The sequence below is a fragment of the Motacilla alba genome, chromosome 2 (genome assembly GCF_015832195.1).
Source record: "Motacilla alba alba isolate MOTALB_02 chromosome 2, Motacilla_alba_V1.0_pri, whole genome shotgun sequence".
NCBI lineage: Eukaryota > Metazoa > Chordata > Aves > Passeriformes > Motacillidae > Motacilla > Motacilla alba.
Window position 1 is genome coordinate 117,759,232 of NC_052017.1, and position 23,826 is coordinate 117,783,057.

At 41.2% G+C, this 23,826-nt stretch overlaps 3 protein-coding genes across 3 annotated transcripts in view; 1 reads left to right on the forward strand and 2 right to left on the reverse strand.

The window, feature by feature from the left end:
• Positions 1–1,598, reverse strand: part of ARFGEF1 (ADP ribosylation factor guanine nucleotide exchange factor 1) — an 85,036-nt gene extending 83,438 nt beyond the window's left edge. Inside the window, exon 1 of the mRNA XM_038129091.1 lies at positions 912–1,598. Coding sequence (XP_037985019.1) covers positions 912–1,035 — 124 coding nt within the window. The 5' untranslated portion in view covers positions 1,036–1,598. The remainder of the gene's footprint in view (positions 1–911) is intronic.
• On the forward strand, positions 1,259–23,377 carry LOC119697810 (class E basic helix-loop-helix protein 22-like). Its single transcript, XM_038129116.1, has 2 exons — positions 1,259–2,129; positions 22,003–23,377. The coding sequence occupies exon 1, from the start codon at positions 1,289–1,291 to the stop codon at positions 1,781–1,783; it is 495 nt and encodes a 164-aa protein (XP_037985044.1). The 5' UTR covers positions 1,259–1,288; the 3' UTR covers positions 1,784–2,129; positions 22,003–23,377.
• The window catches only part of CPA6 (carboxypeptidase A6), an 82,283-nt gene continuing 75,946 nt past the window's right edge, over positions 17,490–23,826 (reverse strand). The window contains exons 10-11 of the mRNA XM_038129113.1: positions 21,563–21,647; positions 17,490–20,244 (exon numbers count right to left, since the gene is read on the reverse strand). Coding sequence (XP_037985041.1) covers positions 20,057–20,244; positions 21,563–21,647 — 273 coding nt within the window. The 3' untranslated portion in view covers positions 17,490–20,056. The remainder of the gene's footprint in view (positions 20,245–21,562; positions 21,648–23,826) is intronic.

Sequence of the window (23,826 nt, forward strand, 5' to 3'; positions counted from 1 at the left end):
TTTTAAGCTGCCTGTAATTGGATGCCTACATGTGCTTTGTACTATCCAGCACCGGTACTTCCCTCACTCTTCCAGACGAGGCGGCGCTGACACAGCTGCACTACAAACCCAACACCCCTCCTTCGGCCCCAAGAAGTAAACGTTCCCACACCTTGGGAATGTAACAACATGGGGGCTGGACTAGATGATCTCCAGAGGTCCCTTCCAACCCTAACAACTCTGTGGTTCTGTTATCATCCGTGGCCGTTCCAGCTCTGCCATGCACGAAGGAAGCTCTCTTCCCCACCAGCTGTTTCTCCACCAGGAAAGACTCGCCTAAAGCTCTCCCTCGCCCATCTCCCGGACCATCCTCTTCCTCTCCAGCCCTCCTCCTGGCTCCGAAGAGCCACCAGCTCCAGATCCGGCCCGATGTCATTGTCTCTCGCTCTCCGCCACCCCCTCTTCCTCACCCGTCCCTCCGCCCTCGCCGCTGCCTGTCACCTGCTCCCTCCCCGCCGGCCGTCTGCTTCCAGGTCAGCTCAGCTCAGCTCCGTGTCTGCCTATTCATCCTGCGAGCGGGGAGGAGGAGGAGGGAAGAAGGAGGAGGAGGAGGAGGAGAAGAGCCCGGCGGGCGCCGCAGCGCCCTCGCCGCTGCTGTCAGCACGGGGCCGCTCCCGGCGAGGGGCGATGCTCGCCCGCAGCGCAGGGCGCTCACACCTCCGGGGGGCTGCGCCGCACCACCCAAACCTATGCCACGGCTCAGCCCACAACCGCACCGCCCCCGACCCTTCCCTGCCGGGCAGCCCCTCTGCCTCATTCCCTCAGAAGCCCCACAGCCCCCCCGCAACACAAGCACACACAGGCAAAGCGAGCCCCGAAGCGCACCCCGACCTCTGGCCGCCCCTTCCCTGCCCGCCCGGGCTGCGCCTCACCTAGTGCCACCTCGCAGGCTTTGCGCAGCTGGGAGTGATGCGCCTTCTTCACCTCCTTGTCGGCCAGGATCTTCTCCAGGGCCCGGGTCAGAAACATGTTTTTCGTCTTCTTCCCTTCATACATGGGCGCGATCGAGCCGTGAGAGGAGGAGGAGGAGGGTGGAGCGGGGAAGTGAGAGCGGGGCACCGGCCTCTCCCACCGGGAGCGCTGCCAGGGGCCGCGGCGGCCGCGGGGGAAGGGCCCCCTCGCAGGGCGTCCCGACACCCGCTCGGCGGCTCCCCCGGGGGAGGCTGGGGTGGGCCCGGGCGGCGCCGACAGCCAACCCCCGCGGCTGAGGGAAGACGAAGCCTTCTCCTCCCTTCTTCTCCCGCCCCCGATGCGTGTGTGCGCGGACGGCGCCCGTCAGTCCCCGAGCCGCCCCCGGCCCGCGCCCGCCTCCATCAGCACCGGTGGCGGCGGCCGCAGCAACAACCTGCCCTCGCCATGTTGGAAGGAAGCGACGTCAGGGCCGCAGCCGGAGCGGGAGGAAGCGGCGGCCGTGTCCCGGGAGGCAGGGCGGGCGGAGGGAAGCGGGAGGGCAGGGGGCAGTCGCCTTCTGCCCGCCCCGCGGCCGCGCTACAGGTGGAGCGGAGCCGCGGGAGGCAGCGAAGAGGGACGCACGGAGATGGCCGCTGCCACCTGGGAGCTGGATGAGGAGGAGGGGCAGGGCTTCCCTTCCGGGCCACCAGCTCTAGGAGGTGGAGGAGGAGACGGAGGAGGAGGAAGGCTCTCTCGGGATGCGCCACCTGCTCCTAAAGGGCGGGCTTCGCTGAGGCTTGGGCTCTCCCTGAGAGAGGAGCTGCCCTCCTTCCACGGCCGCCGCCTTCCCTGACGAGAAGCGCCTGGGGCTGCGGCTCACGGGGAGCGAGCGGAGAGCAGCGCCCGGCACCCAGAGAGAAGGGACAGGAGAAGCGCATTGGGGCGTGGGAGGTGTCCGGGCTCCCCGGGGCAGTCCCTCAGCCCCTCCCCTCCCCGCCTGGTGCTGTGGCGCTGGGCGCGCCGCCCCTCGGGCGCGGAGGAGGGCTGCGCCTGCGAGTTCGCGTGGTACCCTTCCTCTATCGCCTGCATCCTCTAACTAAAGCGCTGTCGTCCCGCGTTTCTTCCCACTGCACGTGCACTAGGAGTATAGAGCATTGAAAAAAAAATAATAAAAAGCTCAGGTCGACCCTGCCTAACTGGTAAGTGGTAAAAACATAACAAGACCACCTTTTGCGCTCAGGAGTACTAATACACGAGTATTTAAAAGTCGAATTTGGCGCTAACTGAAGGCAGGTCTAGTTTAGAAAATTTTTACCTGGTTAAAAAAAAAATCTTAGAAGTTTATCTGGAAATGAAAGAGCAGAAGTTCTAGATGTACCTTTCAAGCAGAGTGGGACAAGGCCATAGCATCATTGTGCAGAAAGGAGGAATAGTTGTGGAAACCAGGGGGCATCTCTGACCTCTGAGGACAGAGCCAGCACACCACAAAGAGATTATCCCCAGCAAGCCTTTTCAGTCTGTTCTCCATTCCTGTGGTTCTGATGTATTAGTCAGGAACACAACCTTCGGAAGTTAATCCCGACACTTTCCTCATGGAGCATTTAAGAGAGTTTGCCCAAGCTGTCATGCCAGTGTGCTAAGGCCTTGTAAGGAGTTTGTTTGAGCACCTGTTTCCTTATGTACAACGGAGCCATTGTAGCTGCATTAGTGAAGGTACAGTGATGTCAGCTCCCCAATGCAGAGGCAGGTAATGCTGCCCAGGGTTGCTTAACCCAGTTTCCCAAATGAGGAAATATGTGTGCTGAAGTGACTTGATGCCTGACAGGTACCTCTATGTGACTTTTTAAGGAATACACTGGACCAGGAATCCTGCTAAAGCTAGAGGTGAATGCAAGACTTAACTGTTTGAGCAAAACACTTTTTCTGCTGAAATAACTGTATTTGTTCCAGTGGCTTTTTCTGGTTACTGGCTATTTTGCCACTCAACTGATAAACAATACAGAAAATATTAAGAGGGCGCATCTGATTTTAGCCTTATGACAGCTTTATGAGAGAGTTAGAAGTCAAATCACCAAGCGCATTGATTCCTGAAAAAGCGACCATATTCAGATTGTGTTGATTTATTCAAAAGACTGTGTCTTCAGCAGCAAAATTTCTAAGCATACTTGAATTATTTCTAGTAATTTATTTAGGGAAAACCATTTGCCTGTTGCCTTTTTTTTTTTTTTTTTTTTTTTTTTTTTAATGCATAGGTGCAAGTTCAAAAATGCAGATGACAAAATTACTTTGGTCTTTCAAAGCTGTCTGCCAGTGACCGCATGGCAAAAGTTAAGAATTTCCATGGAGTCCTTGCTGGTAGGTTTGCACAAATCATTTGAGTCCAGATTCCCTCAGCCAAGTCAGAGCTTACAAGTGTTATTTAGCAAATGGAGTTTGCTATTGATTTTCACAGTCCATTTAGCAGAAATAGACTTGCAATATGAAGGAAAAGGGTATCTGTATATAAAGAGCACTGAGCACTGCTGTTATCTGTTTTGTTCATATTAATGTCTATTTTCATATTCTGCACACAAGATAATTTTACATGTAAAATGTGTTTTAGTTGAGCATATAGAATTACTGCTGAAGCATCTGGAGAAAAAGACCTGTCAAATAGAGACTCAGTTCCATGTCTTTCATTCCTGCTCTAATATGAATGCTTATGTTGGTTTGGGTATTTTTTAATGTGGCTTGAATCTTCAAATTCTGTTCTCAGTTTCAAACAACTGCTCTGTTGACTCAGTTTGTAACTTGGCACAGCTGGTAATCTACATCTACATTCTAGTCATAAGAAAACACTACCTAAACTCTGCCACAGTGTAGAGCCTGCTTCTGAAGTTGCACAGGAAGATCTTATTGTAAATCCCTTGTCCAGTAGGTTAACATTCAGTTTCCTTCCTAAAGCTGAGTCAATAAGGATGGAAATCCCAGGGAGAATATTATATAAGTACTGGAGAGAAAAAGTCTCATGCATTCATTTAGGGAGAAGATATGAGTGGTGATCATCTTGTATGCTGGGTCCCAGTGCTTTGAATAAAGTTAGTTGTTATAACAGCTTAATTTAGTAGGTAAGCCAGCAATTAAAATAATGTTTGGTCAATTATAAAAAAAGTTATGGAGTTTGAGGAAGCATTTTGAGGGAAGATTTTGTTACAGAGACTGCAGGAATGTGTTTAACTCTTTGTTGATTACTTTAAAAGCTAGTGGTTTATCTCTAGTGAAAGGAGAATGAAAAAACTCATAAGAATGAAAAAGCAAAGATTTAGAGTATTTGTCTTACATGGATCCCTAACCAGAATCATTTAAGTTGGGAAAGACCTTTAAGGTCATTGAACATAACTGCAAAGCCAGCACTGCCAAGGCCACCACTAAACCACATCTACATGCCTTTTAAATGCCTTCAGGAATGGTGACTTAACGACTTCCCTGGGAAGCCTGATCCAAAGCTTGACAACCTTTTTGGTGAAGCAATTTCTATTAATGTCCAATCTAAACCTCCCTTGGTGCAACTTGGGGATTTTTCCTCTTGTCCTATCACTTGTTACTTGGGAAAAAGGCTGACACCTACCTGGCTACAACTTCCTTTCAGGTATTTGTAGAGGGTAATAAGGTCCTTGCTGAGCCTCCTTTTCTCCAGGCTGAACAACCGCAGCTCTCTCAGCTGTTCCTCACGAGACTGGTGCTCCTTCACCAGGTCTCTTGCCCTTCTCTGGACATGCTCCAGAGCCTCAGTGCCTTTCCCCCAAGTGAGGGGCCCAGAACTGAACACAGGGTTCCAGGTGTGGCCTCACTACTGCCGAGTACAGGGGGACAGTCACTGCCTGGTCCTGTTGGCTACGCTACGCCAGTGACCTTCTTGGCCACCCAGGCAGATGCTGGCTCAAATTCAGCTGCTGTCGACCAGCTCCCCCAGGTCCTTTTCCAATGGGCATCTTTCTGGCCACGCTTCCCCAAACCTGTAGCACTGCATGGGATTGTTGTGACCCAGGGGCAGGACCTGGCAATTGCCCTTGTTGCCTTGTTAAACCTCATAAAGTTCATTTTGGCCCACCAATTCAGCCTGTCCAGAGCTGCAGAGCCTTCCTGCCCTCCAGGTGATCAACACTCCCACTCAACTCAGAGTCTTCTGCAAAGAGGGTACACTCAGTCCCCTTGTCCAGGTTGTTGATAAAGTTGTTAAACAGGACTGGGCCCACTACAGAGCCCTGAGGAACAGATTATGCTGTAGGACAGCAGTGCCTTGCAAAGAAATCCAAAATGCTTGTTGTGTACAGATTCTAATGCCTGAATTGTTTTGGTTTCAGCATGCAGATCTTTGCTTCACTAGTGAATGTCTGACCAAAGAACTGTAATCCTCATAGCTGTAGAGATTCCTATTTCATTGCTGAAGTCCTGAAGATATGGAAAAGGACTGTTTATTGTTTTTTCTGCTCAAACTGCTAAGCCTGCTGGCAACATGATATATGAAATATTACAGTTCTCCAGTCAAACCTGAGAAATGTTTTCTGTCCAACCTAAAAGAAGCATGTAGTATGTATGCCCTAAAGCAGAAAACTATCACTGCTTTCTTGGGGCCTTAACATTTAAACATAGAGCAACACAAGAGAAAAACTGTATTTGAAAAATACTGCAAAAATTTCTATCTAGTACATTTTTATTTACCAGTTAATTGGAATATTCTAGAAGCTATTTATATTGTTTTATATATTTAGACTGTTTTGAGTGAGCGTTAGGCACTTGTTTAGTGAAAAACTGTAGAGAACTTTCCATGTGAGAGGGAACAATTAGCACCTGCTTCTGCTGGCTTAATGTACCACAATTGTATGTAGTGCTTGTTTAAAAATGCTGATAAGCTAGAACTAGAAGCCTTTGCTTGAAAGTCAGATGAGCAGTAAAAGGGAACAGTAAAATGCAGTTTCATACTTAGAAAAATCTAATGATTTTTGGCTGTTCTGCCTCCCAAAGGGAACTCTTTCACCTGTCTGAGCTTCCATCCACTTTCTTGTGTTGGTCCAGCTGTGTAACTGTGCCGTCAGTTAGTTCACCTGTGGTTCAGCAAAAAATCAATTTTACAAGAAATTTTGTTTTCAATGGGATCAGTGAATTGATCAGACTTACCTGCATATTCAGTAAATCTTACACAAGAAAGGAAGAGGGGAATGTGGGTGATGAGGAGGACTGCCGCTTGTGCTGGCACTGTCTTCTTAAATCATCTTGATGAGCTTTGAAACAGCACAGATAATTAGATATGATAATTAGACTGTGATCACTTTAAGCTAGAATAAGACAGATCTACTAGTAGAAGATGCAATCCTTCCTGCTCCTACCTAAATGTTTCCTACTTTCTTTGTCAGTGTAAGCATTTGCATTGCTGTGTGATGATTTATGTGCTGAATTATATTCAGAATTTAATTAGATTGAAATTAACCTGACAAGGAATAGACTATTTTGAATCCAGATATATTTCACATTCCCGTTTAACAGGCAACCTTACAGATGTTTGTGTTAGCTCAGGGGCATGGATAACACAAGAACAGGAACACAAAAATAGGTAAGAAGAGGTCAGGCTTGTTTTTTTGGTTTTGCAGTGGTTTTTTGTTTGGGTTTTTTTTGGTGTGGTCTTTTTGTTGTTGTTGTTTGGTTTTGTTTTTTTTTTTTTTTAATTGCAACAGTATTGGTGTATGTCAACTTAAAGTACGGCTCAAACTACTATTTTTGATATAAGTTTTCTTGATTGTGTCCATGGTGCAAGAGAGCACTCAGCCCTGTCTCTGTATGTAACCCCATATATAGGATGAGTGGGTCCATAGATAGGACTAGTGCATTCCTGCCACCGCATATGAACCTTTAATTGTGGTGGCTCACTTGTCACCTTCTCTCGCTCCTGTATAGTACTTTGCATCTGTTCCCATCCTGTTTTCATGTACCAGATGCAGATAATCAGTGCGTAATGGATCAGAGTCCAGATGGATCTGACAGATGGGAACCTGGAACAGGAAAGAAGCTGTGATTATGTTCTCAACTGCAGGCACCTTGGTGGAGAAGTTTCCAAGATTCTTACTGAATGCATAAGATTTAACAGGTCTGCTGGTGGTGCTTGGTTGTGTAATACATAGAGGTACAAACCAAGTATTCCTCTCGGTCCCTTTATGCACTCATAGGGCTGTTACCCTTTTAAAATTAGGTGAAGCATAATCCAGAATTTTCAGTGTATCCGTTATGCAAAGGATCACAGTCTGTCAACCAAACTGCAAGAGATACACTCATCAGAAATGTACTTTAATATTTTAAGAGTATTTTTGTTTTTTCGGGCTTTTTTTTACATAAATTCTGGAACTGAAGAGGTCAGTTTGTTCATAGAGTGAGTATTCTAACAGGTTGCAGTATATCCACTGTTGCACTGAATGAGAAAAAAGCAAGTGTTAGCAGAGGGAATATGCACCAGCAGGTGGTTTTTTCCAAACATTTGTACAAAGGCATATAACACTCTGGAGTGACCACTAAGGAAATAAACATACATCACTGTGAGGATGACAGTGTCACCTTTCAAGGTGACAAATTCATACCTTAAAGCTAAAAAGTACGGACTCTTGCTGTATTGAAATACATTCCTGATACTACAGCTAAGTGAGGAAACATACTCCTAGCAAAGCATGCCATTTGTCAGTTTGAGATGTAGGAAAAATGTTGGAAAGCAGTGAAGAAAAACTCACCTCTTGTGGTTGATGGAATAAAGTTTTGAAATGTGGCTGAAAACTGTGAGAAGATATCAAAGGCCCCTGGCTGTAGCTTGAATTTATGTACTGGAAGTTATACCAGTGCATTTGATGGAATATGGTTCCTTTTTCTAGTTCTTTTTCTGTCGGAATACCTTTTCTTCTAGCCTACCTATAGGAGTTTTCAACTTGTTCTTCTGCATGTTGCTCCTGCTAACAGATGAATAGTTCAGTTCCCAGCTTCCACTGCACCTCAGCATACTGTTCCCTAATACTGGGAATGAAGGAATATGTCTCCATCTTACAGACAGAAGGAAATGCATTTTTAAAAAAATTCTCATACAGGGTTTTTAAAAAGGTTTCTTTGGTAGTTTTTCTAACTTAAGGACCTGATTATGTATGTACCAGCCCTAACTGTTTGAAAAGGTCATTTTCTGGAACACTGTTTAAGAGGGTGCTTTTTGGGGAACATAGTAATGAATAGCACATATTCACGCTGAACTGTGAAGCTACTGTACAGTTATTGTTGTTTGTGAGACTGTGCAAATGCAAAGGTAAATTCAAGCCAGTATAGTGACTCCTTCATGATGGCAAATATTTCTGTCTCTAAATGGCAAGAATATAAAGCTCTGGCAATTTCCTGAGAGCCTTTGCACTGCAAAAGAAGACATTTGGAGAATGTATGGAAAATCTAGCAATAAGATCCCTGGATTTATTGCTTCTCCCAGAAAACTTCAGAAGATAAAATTGCTAAGGAACTATTATTCAATTCTAAGGAGAAACTATTGAAGAGGAGGAAGCCACAACATGATTGCCCTTTTTCCTGGGAGATGCTGTCACTACCATTATGGATTTCCTGGATTGCTCTATGGGTGAGCCTGGTTAATTAGTTACCACTTCAAACACCTGTAATAGGAAGGACTACTATAGTATATAAATTGTCTCACGTTCTTAATTTCAGTGTCAGTTGAAAAATTTGGAATAATCTGACAACTGAGAAAAGTAATAAATTTACTGAAAATTATAACTGCTCCACCTTTATATCCTAGCTTCAGTCTCCTGAAGGTCTTTGTGACTGATGTGACATGATCAGTGTAAAGCATGCTGGGTTTTCCTACAGATTAGTAATTAAATAGCCTAGATATAGGGTGCATGAAGTATTAGTCCTAATCTAATTTTTATATGCTGGATGCCTCTTTTCCTGTTGATCTGAGGTGAATTTTCACTGTAGCACTTTAGAACTTGAGTGTTTTCAAAGGTTTGTGCAGATGTATTTCAATGAGCTATTAATAAAGAAAAGTTGAAAATGGAAGTTGAAAAACACAGTTGAAAATGAAAGTCAACTGAGAGAAGTTGAATGGAGTTCAGCTGGAGAAAAATATCCCTTAAATCTCTGGGCAGTGTAAGTCAAATGAATAACAAGGGTGGTTTCCAAGTATTTTAATATCTGTATTGAAACAGTTAGATAGAGAGGTAATAAAAGTTATGTGAATTAAGAGACTGAAGCAATAACCACTTTTAAATGCCATGAAATGAGCTCTGAATCTGCCTGATTGTTTCCTCCAGCAACTGCAGTGGGTCATTTCCTGTCAAAAATGCAGTAGCTGATGTTTGAGCATGTACTCTATAAATTGTGGTCTTCATGACATGAATGAAAGATTTTTAATATGAATAACTTGAAAGATAAAATTGAATAGAAGTTATAGCTACTTCTGCCTACAAGAAAGTTATTAAAGAAGCACTGCAGTGATTCATTCTAATATGCCAGTTAGCTAACTGTTTGCTCGGCATGTACTCAAATATTTTTACAAGACATTTTGAAACACCTGCAACAACTTTGATTAGGCTCCCATTATGTTTCTAGTTTCAAGTCAAATGTCATAGCTGATGTGCAATCTGGATCATGGAAAACTGAAGTGGCTGCTTCACGGTGTGTACGATGGATGGTTTTTCATGACATTGAAAGCTGCTGCTGTCTGGGTTTTGATCCAGGCAGACCTGGAATGTTTAGTTTTGGTATTTGGAGGTTTATATTGTGTGCTGTTTCTTTGTTTTTTAATTCTAAGTCTTTCCATACAGAAGTATGGACAGTGGCTATCAGAGAATTTTGCTGAGCCACTGGTACTGTTGAAATTCAATTTATAATTTTTGTAGCTAAGAAAGTTGAACAAACATTGTTGGGCCGGTACGAATCTCGTTTATCATAGTTTGTGAGACATGCATCAGATAGTGCTACAGGGCCCTTGTAATACATACATAACAATACAAATCAATGCTAATGATAGTCCTTATGGTGTTTTATACATATGTGGACCAAACTTACTTGGCTGGTTCTGGGACTAGATACATTTAGCAATAAAAATTGCTGTATTTAATAGCAGGTTATAGCATGGAGCTTGAATTGGTCTAGTTGGTCTGCATGGGATGAGGGTCATGCCTCTGAATTACTGCAGGTGTCATCCTTAAAATCCTCCCTTTACAAGCCTCTTCTATTCATTGGTTTCTCTTTCCTTAACTTTTCCTGTTTTAAACTCTTGTCAGCACATTGCTTCTCTTTTGCTCACCATTCTAGAAGAGAAATAATGCATTATGCTGCAGAAGGATATAATAACAAGGATATTAATGTGCACAAATGGCATGAAAACAGACCTAAGAAGGATGCAATATGGTGCAGTTTTTCAAAATGAGGCGTGCTGGCAGTGAGCTCTCTCACATGCATGAGGTCAGTCCTGGTGTGGACACTTAGAAACCAAAACATTCAGCATGAGTGCCTGGAATTTCTGACTTTTTTTGGTGCAGCGGTATGTATGGCACCTTCAAGATAGCTGCTTTAATCCTAAGGCATAATAGTTCATGGAGAAATATTTAAAGGAGGGTACACAATCATGCAATTAAATTCACGGTGTACTGTATAAGAATGAGGTTGTGTCCTTTGAAATAGGTGTGAGCCCTCTATGGAAGCTGACTGTGCTCTGGTTTAAAAATCCAAGAGATAACAGCAATATTTTATAGGCAAGCTTTGCAAATTTGAGCACATTTGATAAATGTGGTCACTCTGTGAAATATAGTGTTAAACCAGTTTGATGCATTTGCAAATATAAATTTTATTGCAATAATTGCAAAATCATTCATTAATTAAAAAAAAATCCCAATACAAAAATCTGTAGTCACGGGTTCTGTGCATAAATTCTGAGGTTGCTTTTACTACATCATTTACTAGAAAGTATTTATTTCACACATACAATTCTGAGAAATGTTTTACCATCAGCCTGTGACTGCATTTAATTTTACTTGCTCAGAAAAAACTCAGAGTGAGTTTTCTTTCTAATGAAGGTATTGACTTTTACAAGAAAAATTTTGGTTTTGCAGTGGGAACTGAAGAGATTTTAGCTTGCTTTGAATATTTGTTTACTAGTCTCCATTACTGATAATTTGCATCAAACATGGAGTTCTTATACATTCTTAAAAATTAAGATAACATTTTCACTTTAAACTTAGTATCCTTTAAATATCAGAAACAAGAAAAGGAGATCATTAACAGAGGAGACTGACTGTTTACAGGGGCATTCACTATGGATTCAGCAGGCAACTGACAGCCAGACAGCTGCTGGGGTAAAATCCACAAGGTCTTAGCAACCCTGGAAATTGCTATTTTCAGTGACAGATTTGGAACTGCCCTATGACAGAATCTGAATACTCTGCATTGCTTGATTATTCATGTACTGGTATACTATCTGTCTTTAATATTTTCTCTATTCTGTATAGTAGCATTTGCTTGACTTCTAAAAAATCTATTCAGGAAAAAAAGAAGAAGAATTCACCAAGCAGCTAACTCATTAGATTAGTGTTAGATGGCTAATTGTTATTTATAGGGGCTCTTACATTTTTGGCTCTCTCTCCAGCAAAATAAAAGGAAGAAATGAAATGTGAATGTAGAGTAACAAAAATAGCAGGTGAGATTAAAAGAGACATGAGAGACAGGAAAGGAGAAGCATTCATGGTCCACAGCACCTGAAAGATGCCAGGCTTTGCTTGTGGTTGAATAAATTAGGCCTGCCTGAGTTAAAGTTGTGTGACAGAAATACATATAGACAGTTTGCTGATTACATGGACATTATTTTCTGTAAGACAAATATTTATAGCTAAAGTAAATAACATTTATTTTTAAGACTCATAGGCTGACTCTTGCTATGCAAAAAGACTGACATCTAATGAGTAACTCAAGCAGTACCAATGGCACCAAGTCTAAGGTAGATGTGACCTGTCATCCACTACATCCTTTATTTTTCTCTACCAACTACAGAGGGAAGCAAGGCAATTTAGTTTAGATAAATAGCTTTGACACAGAAGTCAGATGAGTTAAATCCCAACTTCAGAGCAGAAGGACCATAAAATTTTTCTCCCAGACAGGTGAAAGTTGAGGGCTGCCATCCCAGAGAATGAATACAGAAAAACAGAAGGTGGATGGCAGCATTGGTAAGCCTATAATTCTAGAACCTCTTTGTTCTTTAGTAGCCTACATTACCATGCCCCAGCAGAAGGTACAAGGGTGCCTGGTTTATTTTATCCGATATGATAAGAATGGGTAGATTTATTAGGATATCTCAGAAATCTGAAGTAAAGCTTTAGGCTGTAGGATCATTGCCAGTTTTTGTCAATATGCTGAACTATACTGACTGTGCTGTTAAAGGTTTGGATCTTTATGGCATATGTAATTGTCAGGGAACACCTAATGTGAAGTACTGTGAGTGTTCATGATTTAAGTGTGTGAGCCTTGATGTATTATATTCTTTTGTATAACAAATTTGCCCTGTTTAAGTATTATTTATTTATTGTTCCTTTTAAAAATAGGTATATATTAGGCAAATAGACTGACTTTGTGTCAAAATCACACTGAATGGCAAGTAAAATGATACATATCCAATAATTTTCACATTCCTTGCAGCCTTGACTTCTGTACTCCAGTGAATCTGAGCATGAAGTGTGATTTAAATAGATAGACATTGTTGAGATTTAGGGAAGCCTAAGATAGGATTCCTTAGAAACATTCCTCTGTAAATCTCATCTCCTGGGTTGCAGTGCTGCTTTTGATTGGAATTTATTATGTCTTTAGTTTCATAGTGTATATTGGTTGTGCTGCAACTTTATCCTGTTCAGCTATGGTATCAATCTGTTCTTGAAAAGCTGTGTACTTATGAAAGCGCATTGAAATGCAGGAGAATTGAGAATAATCATTGCTGCATGGCATTATGGGTGTTTAAAGAAAAGTGGAAGAAGAAATGCACTTCTACTATGCAGTGGGATCAATATTTTGATGAATCCTGTGGCAAGCAAGACTTTCTATAGAGGAAGCTAATCTTAACCCTCTTTTAGTTTCTAGTGCCTTATAGGAGCTACATGGTTCTTTTAATACTTATGCATGTTCTCTCGTGGAAATACCCCCCCGAATATAATGCAGACAACTTCTGCTACTTCTGTATGGAATCCACTGCTCTGCTTCTTCGCACAGCAGCTACCAATTTGGCTTGGCTGTGTTACGCTTTATCCATGTGTACAGCTGGAGAGGTTAAGTGCAAACTTGCGTGGAGGGGGAAACACTGGTATTGCCAAGTAAGGTAGTAAGCAATACTAGATAGATACCTTTTACCTCTTTCTAATATCCACATACACCAAATATTAATATGTCACAAGGTCACTGAATATTAATCAACATTGTCCTCATGGGTGCACTCCAAAGACAGGTAATTTTTGAGGTAAAAGCTTGATTATGGGCTTTGACACCATCAGATGAACAGAGAAGTGATTCTCTTCTTTTTAGTGTCCTTCTCATCTTCTGTGCTTGTTACTTTTAGAAATAATCCTGACAGTATCTGTTTACTTTACTTGTTCAGGATGAAGTTATTTTTATCGTTCTCACAGAGTGTCATTCAATCTAAAATGATTAATCTTTGCTTGTTTGCCAAATTTTTTCTAAGTTTTGTTCTTCCACCTGTTTGTTTGGGGACTGATAGCTGCTCACTCTCCCAATGTGTCATCTGATCCAGCAGCTCTGGATTTTTCAAATATCTGCATTATTCAACATTATTTTCTTTCATCTTTCCAAAGTATTGCTGCTTCAGTGATTTTATTCATGGTTAGAAATAAAAATGCCTTTTTATACTAGTTAATCTCTGCTGCTCTTGGGGCATAGTCTTGCTACTTAATTTGGACCTTTCCTCTATTCTGTGTTAGACACGTCTGTCCTTTGCCCTTGTTTTTAGTCCTGATACCAAGTGAAAATAGAAAACATACTCCAATGTCCCACCTTTCCTCTGTGCATTTAGAATTAGGCCATGAAGATGATACATACTGTACTTGGTTTAGTTTTGGATAGAACTTTCCATTAATCATTTGTCTTTTGGGATTATTTTTTTCCATCATGGACATACCAACTGTTAGTTTTCAATAGAATGGAAATTGCTGAATCCAAAAACGAATTTTTAAGAAATCACCTTTTTGTGTGACCTTCAACTCCTAAATGAGACAGAGTTATTCTTGTGCATATTTAGGCTTTAGTACCCATGGGTTGTTTATGATTTTCATAAAGGCAAAAGAAAAACAAGACAGCGATTCCATCAATTTTAAACAACCCTATTTCTGATGGGCTGGGTGCCAGTGGCTCTGCAGCCAGGCACAGCAGCAAAGGAGCCCTTCCCTGGTGCTGTGCAGAGGAGCGTGAAATGAATGGGGACCTTCCTTTCTCCATTAAAACTCTGACACAGACTAATGTTTTTTTGAAAAGTGCAGTCCTGACAGCTGTGAAAACGTGATGTTCCTACTCTCAGCTCCAGAGGAGAGTGTTGTAGAAGAGCTTCCCAACATTCATTAGCCAGTCTGCATCAAAACTGCTGTCGGAGGAGTATCCTGGTCTTCAGACATGTTTGCAGCGAGGTCTCTGCTGAGGCCTCTGCTGAAGGTTGCACTTATTATCTGCAGTGTTGGGAAGTGTATATTTGACAGGTAGTGGGCTGCATCCATTGGCTCTCTAGACAGCCTTCAGCATGACAGCAACTTCATATTATTTCTACCTCAGCTTTTCTCAAGAGACTTAATTCTCAAAAAAGAAACTCTATAAAATAAATACAAAAACTTCAAAAGAAAATCTTTAATGTGTGTAAGATAAAGGCTTTTTTTGGTCTTAAGTTACTATTTTAAAAATGTATTCCTGCAAATGGTTAATGTGTAGAAGAATTGTTCATGGGCTGAAGCAGTTTCAAAAATCCTGGTGGCAGTTAATATGGGCCTGTAGGCTCTCCAGTGTTCTCCTTAACACTTCCAGACTTTCCAGGCACAATCTTAGCACCCCTTTGTTCATTCTGGGCAATGGTATGGGACCTTCTTCATTACACACAAGGTAACAAAAGCTTTCTGGGATGCAATCTGCATTTGGAGTAGGGGGCATAACACCCTCTGACAGCCTCTGCCCTAATGTTCATAATAGCAAAAACTGACCTCTGAGCTCTGTAGGGTGCAGCACACAACGTGTGCCATGAGGGGAGCTTGGAGATGGTGTGTCAGCAGTCGAGGCAGGTAACCCACAGAGAGACGCTGCAGAAGTGAGAACTTCCTGTGTTGCAGCAGTGAGATAGTGTGAAAGGGCTATTAGGGGACTGGCCAGATGAGCTGAACTTATGTGTGCTTGCAGCAGGCAGAGGAGAGATGCTGAGCACATGCTACCTGCCATCAGAAGCCCCATGGTTGCCAAGAATTGCAGCTACACCATTACATAAACCATCACACAGTACACATTGTGCAGCCAGACAAAGTGTTTGTGTGTGAATGGCTCTGCGTAGGTGTGTGGGGAAGTTCACACATATTAACAGGTTCATGTTTTAAATTTAGTACCAAAAGTTAGGCTTTTTTATAGCCTGAAGTCATCACCAGCAGACAGTATTCACTTCTTTTTTGAAATGGAGAGAGAAAAATGGAGGTGCACGTAGCATGATAGAGCAAATTTGTCCTGTTAGAGAAAGCTCAAGTACAGATTATGTGCTATCAAGGCCAAAGAGCAGCTCTGGTTCTCCTACAACACTGTTAGGCATGTCACTGTTTTAACCCTTAGAAAACTGGCTGGCTCACAACAAAATAACAATAGATCTTCCCAAACCATCTATTTAAATGTGATAATCTAATTCAAACAGCGTAAAGCAATTAGTCTGTGTAAAGAACTTAAAATAGACAAAGCTACTTTTCATTTTTTTTAAAGTAGCTATTTCTAGCTCATTAGGCACAGAAAAATCCTTTATACTCAGCTTTTTGACTGCACTCCATCAATTCAGCCCAATCAACAGATTTTCTTAATCTAGAAACAAAGCAAAATGAAACAGGGGAAATTAAATAGTGAGTAGATCAATCATCTCTGCTCTGCTTTCAAGGCTGCTATAAATGTTTTTTTTCAGTTATGACATGCTGAAAACCATAAGCCACCTGAAAACCATGGCCATGGTTTAACAGCTGCATTATTTTCAAGAAAATTGAAAATCCTGTTTTTAAAATACAACTTTATTTGACTATTTTGGATGTATTTTTGGGTATAACTTGCTATTCTGCTCAGAATTGGGAAAAGAATTTCATTAATTGGTTAAAAAAGAGACACTCCTCCCAGTATTGATCCGTCCTGGTATGCAGAGTAATAGCTTAATACATCATAGTCAGCAAAAAAGACTTAAACACCTGCTCCCAGTCATACCACAATATTTATTTCAGTAGCTGTTATCTATTATTTTATATAAATTATATGCTCCTACAGACCTGGGGGTAGTTTAAAATATTTCATTGTTATGGCTATTCTGCCACATGTCTTTTTCGAAAAGGCAGGCCAAGCAGTGTTAAAGTGGCTGGACTTTCAGAGCAGGCAGGACTGATGGAATATATTACCCCACATTTTTATGGCAATGGATGAATTTTCCTTGTCACAGGCAAAGTATGCTTTCTGCATGGCTGGGGACAGTGGCAGGGTTTTTTAATTAACATTTGAATCCATTACTTATGAGTGCATTCCCTGATGTCTGAATCCGAGGGCAAGCCCTGCTGTGCTTGATGTGTTCTCTCACAAGAGGGCTTGAAAGGATCTCCACGTTACAAGTGGAGAGACCTGAGACTTTCTGCATGACTGACTGCTCCTGCCTGTCAGGCAAGGACAAGCATTCAGGGACTAAAGATTTCCCTGTTCTCAATGTCCTTGCCCCAAACATCGTTTTCTAAGGAGAATCATGTGTTAGCTCACTGCTAGTTCCCAAACTTGCAGATGTTAACAGAAGACCTTGTTGTTAAGGCAAGCCCTTTTGACACCAGGAGCAGCTGAAGGCTGTGAATTTCTGACAAGCTGCTCAACCAGCGTGTCATGCTTGGGGTGACAGGCATGTTCAGCCAAGAAAAGTGAAAACCACTCTGGACTTGTTCCACTTCCTCCAAGATAGACCCACCAACAGCATCAGTACTCCTGACTTGGTGGTGCTGACAGGGCTGGAAAATCTATCGATGCAGCCAGTCAGAAGGCAGCTCTCTTTTATCCTGAATAATTATGAGAGTCAGGCATACATTAAGCACATGGCACATAATCTACATTTTCTGTGGACAGAAGACTTTTAAATTTCCAACAAATTTACAAATTATTTTGTGTTGCGAGCATTTAACAATGTTTTTTAGGGAGTATACCTAACACCACAGGGTTTATATTTAAAAAGTCTTTCTGTAAATTTCTATTCTCATTGTGTTTTCTACAGCAGAGCAATAATTGTATCTCTGTGCATCTGAGATATTCTGGTGGTTTACCATCACTAAAGAACTGCTTGAAAATGGTAATATGTGACTTTTAGGCACAGAATTAAAAAACACAAACATGTGTGAGACTGAATGTGACTGATACAAAACAGTGAGCTATGGAAATGATGTAGTAGTTTTGCACAACCAAAGGAAAGGTCATAGTGCTTACAAAAGTACTTATTACCCTACTCATGCTACCAAGTATCTTATTCTTTAATTGCCATTAAAATGAATGTAAATATAAAAAATGAAGGGATTGTTTAACAGAAATAAACTGGAGCAGTTGAATATTAACTTATTTTTCATAGGAAATACAAAGCTTTCTTCCCACCCTTAAGAATTAGACACAGTCTTGTCCATCAGTGGATATTTTTTGCAGTCCTTGAGTAGGCAGCTCAATCTGCACAATGCTGTTTCCTATGGACAAGCAGACTGGCTCTGCATATAAATGCATGTTGGCATTCAAGGTCATTTGGACTCTTCCAATTCAAATTTCAGAAAAGGTATTGCAGTTCTCAAAAAGGAATTGCAGTTTTCCATAGGCTTTATATGTTACAAGTGACTGAATGCGCTGACCTTTCTGAAGCAACTTCTGGGAAATACACAAGGAGCTTCACCCATCAGCAGTGGTCTTTATTCAAGATTTGCAACAAAGCTCAATAATTTTTTGATCTCTAAAGGCATTTTTAAAATCAATTTATGCATGGTGATTTAATGTAATAAATCGTTTGTGATACTTGTTTTTGAGAAGGGTGACTTAAAGAGGCATGGGCTTGTTTCCTTACTATTAATTAATCTCAGAGATTTGTTTGTAAAAATTAAAAGGTGTTAAAAAAAAGAAAGAACAATATTGTTTTCCAAGTTACAGAAGTGGTTGTAATTATTCTATCAATAATCAATGGAAATGTAACTTCTGGATTTCACGTAATCACTCTATATGTGATTTTGACTGCTGGGTTACTAAAACAGTGTTTTGCTGTTCACGTACTTTTTTTTGTGTTGAATGATAAACTGAACAAGACTGAATTAAACAAATCTGAACAAGCCTTCAGAAACTTGTGTAAAATCAACACATTTATTAACAAAATGTTAAACAAATAGAATGCAATTCTGTCATCTTTGTTCACTGATTGCCTTTTGCAGTCCTGAAAACAATGATACTCTTACTTAAATACAGTACTTTCCTTATAACACTTATGAAGATTTTCCATTTGCTAAGTTCAAGTGCTTATTTAGAGAGGACTTAGGATTTTTAAAAATTCCCCATCCTTAGCATCAGAAATGTTTTACAGATAGGTAAAATTGTTATATAGTTGAACTAAAGTTTTAACACTTAAGTAAAATAAGAAGAATATTTCAAAAGTCTTTGACCATTTTATTAACAAATATGTCTTAGTTGATATGTAGTGGCATAAGATTAAATTCAAAAAGCATTAAGTAAAATATATGCTTCTGCAGATACAATAATATTAAAAAAATAGTATTTTAAAAGTCCTAAAAATCCCTCAACATGTTATCTTCTTTGTGCTTTCGTTATTCTTTCAAACATGGTGCTTATTCACTTTATTTCAGCTGTAAGGCTTCTACCTTCACCGCTGTCTCACTAAAGAATCCATTAAAAATTTATTAATTCCTTTAAAACATGCAAAACAATACAGCTTCCAGGAAGAAGAGCCACATAGCCAAAGAACTCACTGCAAGAATATTGATAAATAAAACATCAGTTAATTACAGTTTAAGGCTAAATCCTTGGCTGGTGGAAAATGGGCAGTCACTATCTACAGCAGAGCCCAGATACCAGTCGACTGCCAGCTTCAAGCTCCAAGTCATGGCAAGTTGCTTTGTCTCTCCATAAAGCAGAACATTGTCTATCTCAATAGTATTTCATCATAAAAATTCTTACACATCACTGGGAAAGTTACATTTTCAAAGACAATATGTTGATTTTGAGTCCACTCCAATTATATACATTTGAAAGTAGATTTCTCTGAACAGTTAAAAGAAACCTTGATCCAAATTATTGCATAATATGAATTAAAAAATCACAAAAGTGCATATATGTAAATATGTACGTATACACTCAGAAGGAAGCTACACTGCCACTTGTAGTGCAGCCAGCTACCACTATAAGGCATTTATTGCTGTAGATACAGGCCTGTGTTGGGTCACAGGGTATATTTACATGAATGTAAACTTTATCCCTTGCTTCGAGAGACCCCTTGGGGGGTCGTCATATTAGGGAAAGGCATAAGGCCCGGAACTGCCTGGAAGTGGCACTTTATTTTAGGACCAGCCTCACTGAAATTGCAGAATAAAGGGTTTTATTGCAAAAATATTCTGCACCAAACTGGTAACTAAGTTAGTATATCAACTTTATGGACTTTAGAAGAGCAGATATTGAATGATTTTTTTTCCATTTTCCACTATTAATTTGGCAGAAACAATATCACATTTCCAATTAGCTTCTTGAATTCTGAAGTGGCCAAACTTAGAATGGCAGCCAAACACACTGAAAGACATCAGCGCTAGGAGTAAAATGTTTACTTCCAGCTCGTAGAAATCCCATCTCAATGACATTTCTTCAGCAAGTGAAGAGTTATATTTTTAACTGCAAGCATGGTCTCTGTGCAGGTTGGTTTGATCAGCATTTCGGGAAGCAAAAATCCGAAATGGCCAGTGTCACGCAGCTCGAATGCAAATGCATACGGGATGCCATTTTTGTAAGCCCAGTCCATAGAGCTGCCAGAGCTCACATCTGAAAGAGAAAATTCAGAGAAAGCATTAAAAAATGTTAAATGCAGGTCATGCTGAAATCACCAGAGGGTTCTTGTGGCATTTTGTCTCTGGGACACAGTGAGTGTTCTTGCAAGTCCAGCCGTTGCTTGCCCTGATCTTGCACACCCTTCAGAGAATAGCATGAGCACCCAGCAACTGGTGAAATGTGCTCAGCACAATATGGATTAGTCCCTTAGTTTTCATAGGAAAAAATATTGTAACTGTTTTGTGTAAAGCAAAATTTTAATAAAAGAGAATATCTAGAATAAACCCTCAAACTGTTCCTGTCTCCATGTGAGCACAGTCTGAAGCTTTCTTTCCACAAAGATCTCCCAGCTGGACTGGACAGCTCTGCATGCTCCTAGCTTTAAATTGGGCTTTTTTAGGCAATTCATTTGCAATGAGAAGGGGGAGAGTTGATAAAGTAATCTGCCATCTTCTTTTAAAAATACTTCTAAAATGATTTTCATGTGTCTTACTTTCTCACCTTTTCCCCACAGTATGAGAGCATTTGCATAGGTGATATCTAATATTAACAAACCTTCCTGAGGAAGTGTGCTGCTTTCGTTATCTCCATATGTTGATTATCCAAGACACACTTTTTTATACAGATAAATCTCTCATGTGACCTGCTGTAATCTATGCAATTCTGACATCAACTCACACTTTTTCCTTTGACACAGTGACTGACTACAGTGTATTGAGCACAAGATGATGACTATGCTGTGAGATGGAGGCCCGTGATAAGTGGAACTGTAGCTGAAACACAGCAATGGCAGAGAAGATGCAGGAGGTTACTTGTGAAAAGTCTTTAGCTTTTCACTTTTTTCAATGTCTGTTATTGTTAGCCACAGCATTCAGACCTCAAGATTTCAGTAAAAAAAAAAAAAAGTCTTGTTAAAACCTGTTGAACTTCTTTTTCTTTCACCTCTGTACAGAGAGCTTGCCTGACATTGCTGTTAAAACTTAGTAGTGCATTTGCAGTATCTGATAAAGATATAGTTTTTGAGACCTTAGTTTTTCTTTTTAAAAAACCCACAGTTTTATATTATATGAATATGTTGTTTGCTGGCTTTTGACTCTCAAGTGCATTTTAATCTCTTTTGTTGCATCAGCTGAGTTAATCTTACTGCAATCAACTGACTGAATCAGTTGCAAAACTTTTTTCTGCCTTTCTCACAATCCAAAACTGGAACAAAGTTCACTTTAAATAGTGTTTGCATTCTTTGTTATAATAAGGGTTTTCTCTTTCTTACTGTAGGAAGGTCAAAGTCACAAACCTGCAGAGGGAAACTTACACAAAGTGCTGGATGCAGGGCCATATCTGTATCTTACACCGTAGGCTGACTGAAGAGCATTAACAGCATTATAGGCTGCTGATTCCTGCGGAGAAGAAAAAAATCAAATACATAAATTAGACTTTGAATTAAATATTGTATTGTGATTGGAACCCCAATTCAATGGATCATTGACCTCTGGCACAATACTGTGTTCTACAAGTCTGTGGCAGCTAACTTAAAATGATTATAAAGGATAAATGCATTATTTATTTTTAATGACTGCAATTCCCTGAAAAACTTGGTTTTGTATTATATAAAAGAGCTCACTGCACCATGAATGATCAATAGTTAAGTATTTGTAATTATAGGTATATATGTCAATTTAGCAACATGACAAATTTAGATGACATGTAAGACCATGAGATGAAATAATCTTTTTTTTTTTTTTTTAAATGCAGTTAAACAGCCTGCATGCATTTAGTGAAGATGAATTTCCCAGTTCACTAAACCTTGTCTCTGCTGGGCTTGTGAAGGAGAAATGATGTCTTCTTGACACTCACAGTGGTTCAGTGAGCAGAGTGGGAAGAAGGAAGGAGACAAGTTCCTCTCCTGAATTTCTGATCAGCAGGTGAATGTTCACTGCTGGTCTAACTTTCTCTGGTGCCTGATGATGTAGTCTGGGAGAGCTCTTTCCACTATTTCAGAAATGTGATTTCAGTCCTGTAGAGGTAAAATCAGTGCCTATATTGCAACAGCTTGCAGCTGAAAGGCTATTTAGGAAGTTCATGGTTCATCCTGTGAAACTGTGTGCAAAAGACCTGGTCCATGGAAAATTCTGAGAGTCTTACATGGGTAGCGCATCGAAACACACAGAAAGGATGGATGTATTTAAAAGGAAAAGGAATATTACCCCAAAGAATATTGGGAAATACACAATGAAGGCTGGGAAAACACAGTCATCTCTCCGTAGAGAGCAGGAAATTATTATCTTTGGAGCTAGAAACTCTGGACTTTGAACCACTGCATGAAGCTGCAATGGTTGTTTTAGTTGTTTTATTTCCTTGAACAGGTTTGTTTGGTTTACGCAAGTTTTCATGAACTCAGTCCTTACCTTGTTATTCATCAGGCACTAATTGAATACACTTGGGAAGGATTACCCTCTACTTGCTCTCCATTGATTATGTTTCTCCTAACCTTCCACTTGTTTGCCCTTGTCAGGAATTGGGATTCTGACCTAATCCTTGATCTGACCCATGAAGGCTTTGTCTGTCCAAGTAGAGAAGCCAGAGAAAACTGCTTTAAATGTCATTTCAGAAAGAAAAATAAGTTCCTTTTCACTTCCTGATGTGCAGGTAGGGCTTTGGTGAGTTTATTGTACACAGTAACTCCTCTTAGCAAATGAAAGAGCACATTTTTACTGCATTACAAAAATTTGTTAGGCATAACCGGAAATTTTGTTTGTTCGGCAGAAGGATGATGGTGCTGGAGACTCTGCCCTTTTCAGCTTGACCTCTTGCCACCTCCACTGGTGAGTGTGTGGAGGCAAGGACTGCTTAACTCAGTGTTGCTGGAACTTCTGCAGGGCTGGGATGTGGTTGCCAGCCAGTGTAAGGGGTAACCTCTGACTCACCCTAGCACCAAAGATGAGAAGGGCCTGTCCTGTGGGAGAAGGGAGAAGTGCTGACACTTGACACTCTTCCTCCATCTGCCTTGACTTCTGAGTTGTGACATGCAAGACCCATGATGGGGTTGGAGTTGCTGGACCCTGTGAAGGTGGTGGGCTGGCAGTGTGAGGTCACCGTGGCAGCTGTGGCTGCACAGGGCCCAGGAAGGGCGAGCTCCAGCTGCGGCCAGGAGCTGTTGTCTGGTGCCTGCACTGTCCCAAGTACGAGACTCTGTTGCTCAACCAAAATCTGCAAGCAGCTGTGCTTACCATCCCAGGGTCTTGGAGAGGAGCTGGGATGGCCTGACAAGAGGCTGATAAATGCACCATGGCAAGTAGAACATAGCCACAAATGAGAAGACTCCCTGTGCACGAGTTACACACTGTACAACGAGACAACAGATAATCCTGTTGAAATCTTTCAAAGAAATAGTTTGGCAATGCCCATTTAAAATCAGCACAACAGTAATGGGTTCTGTGCAGAGGCAGAAACTATCTGGAGGTCAGACCAGGAGCACCCCAAGTCCATGTTCACCACATGGGCATGCACCCCTGGCCACTGTGAACTTCAAGCTCTTAGCCTTGAGGAATGCAGCTGGCTTCCACTGTTAGACCCATG

Excerpts from the sequence above, each read along its gene's own strand:
- LOC119697810 (XM_038129116.1), top strand. The coding sequence starts at position 1,289 with ATGCGTGTGTGCGCGGACGGCGCCCGTCAGTCCCCGAGCCGCCCCCGG.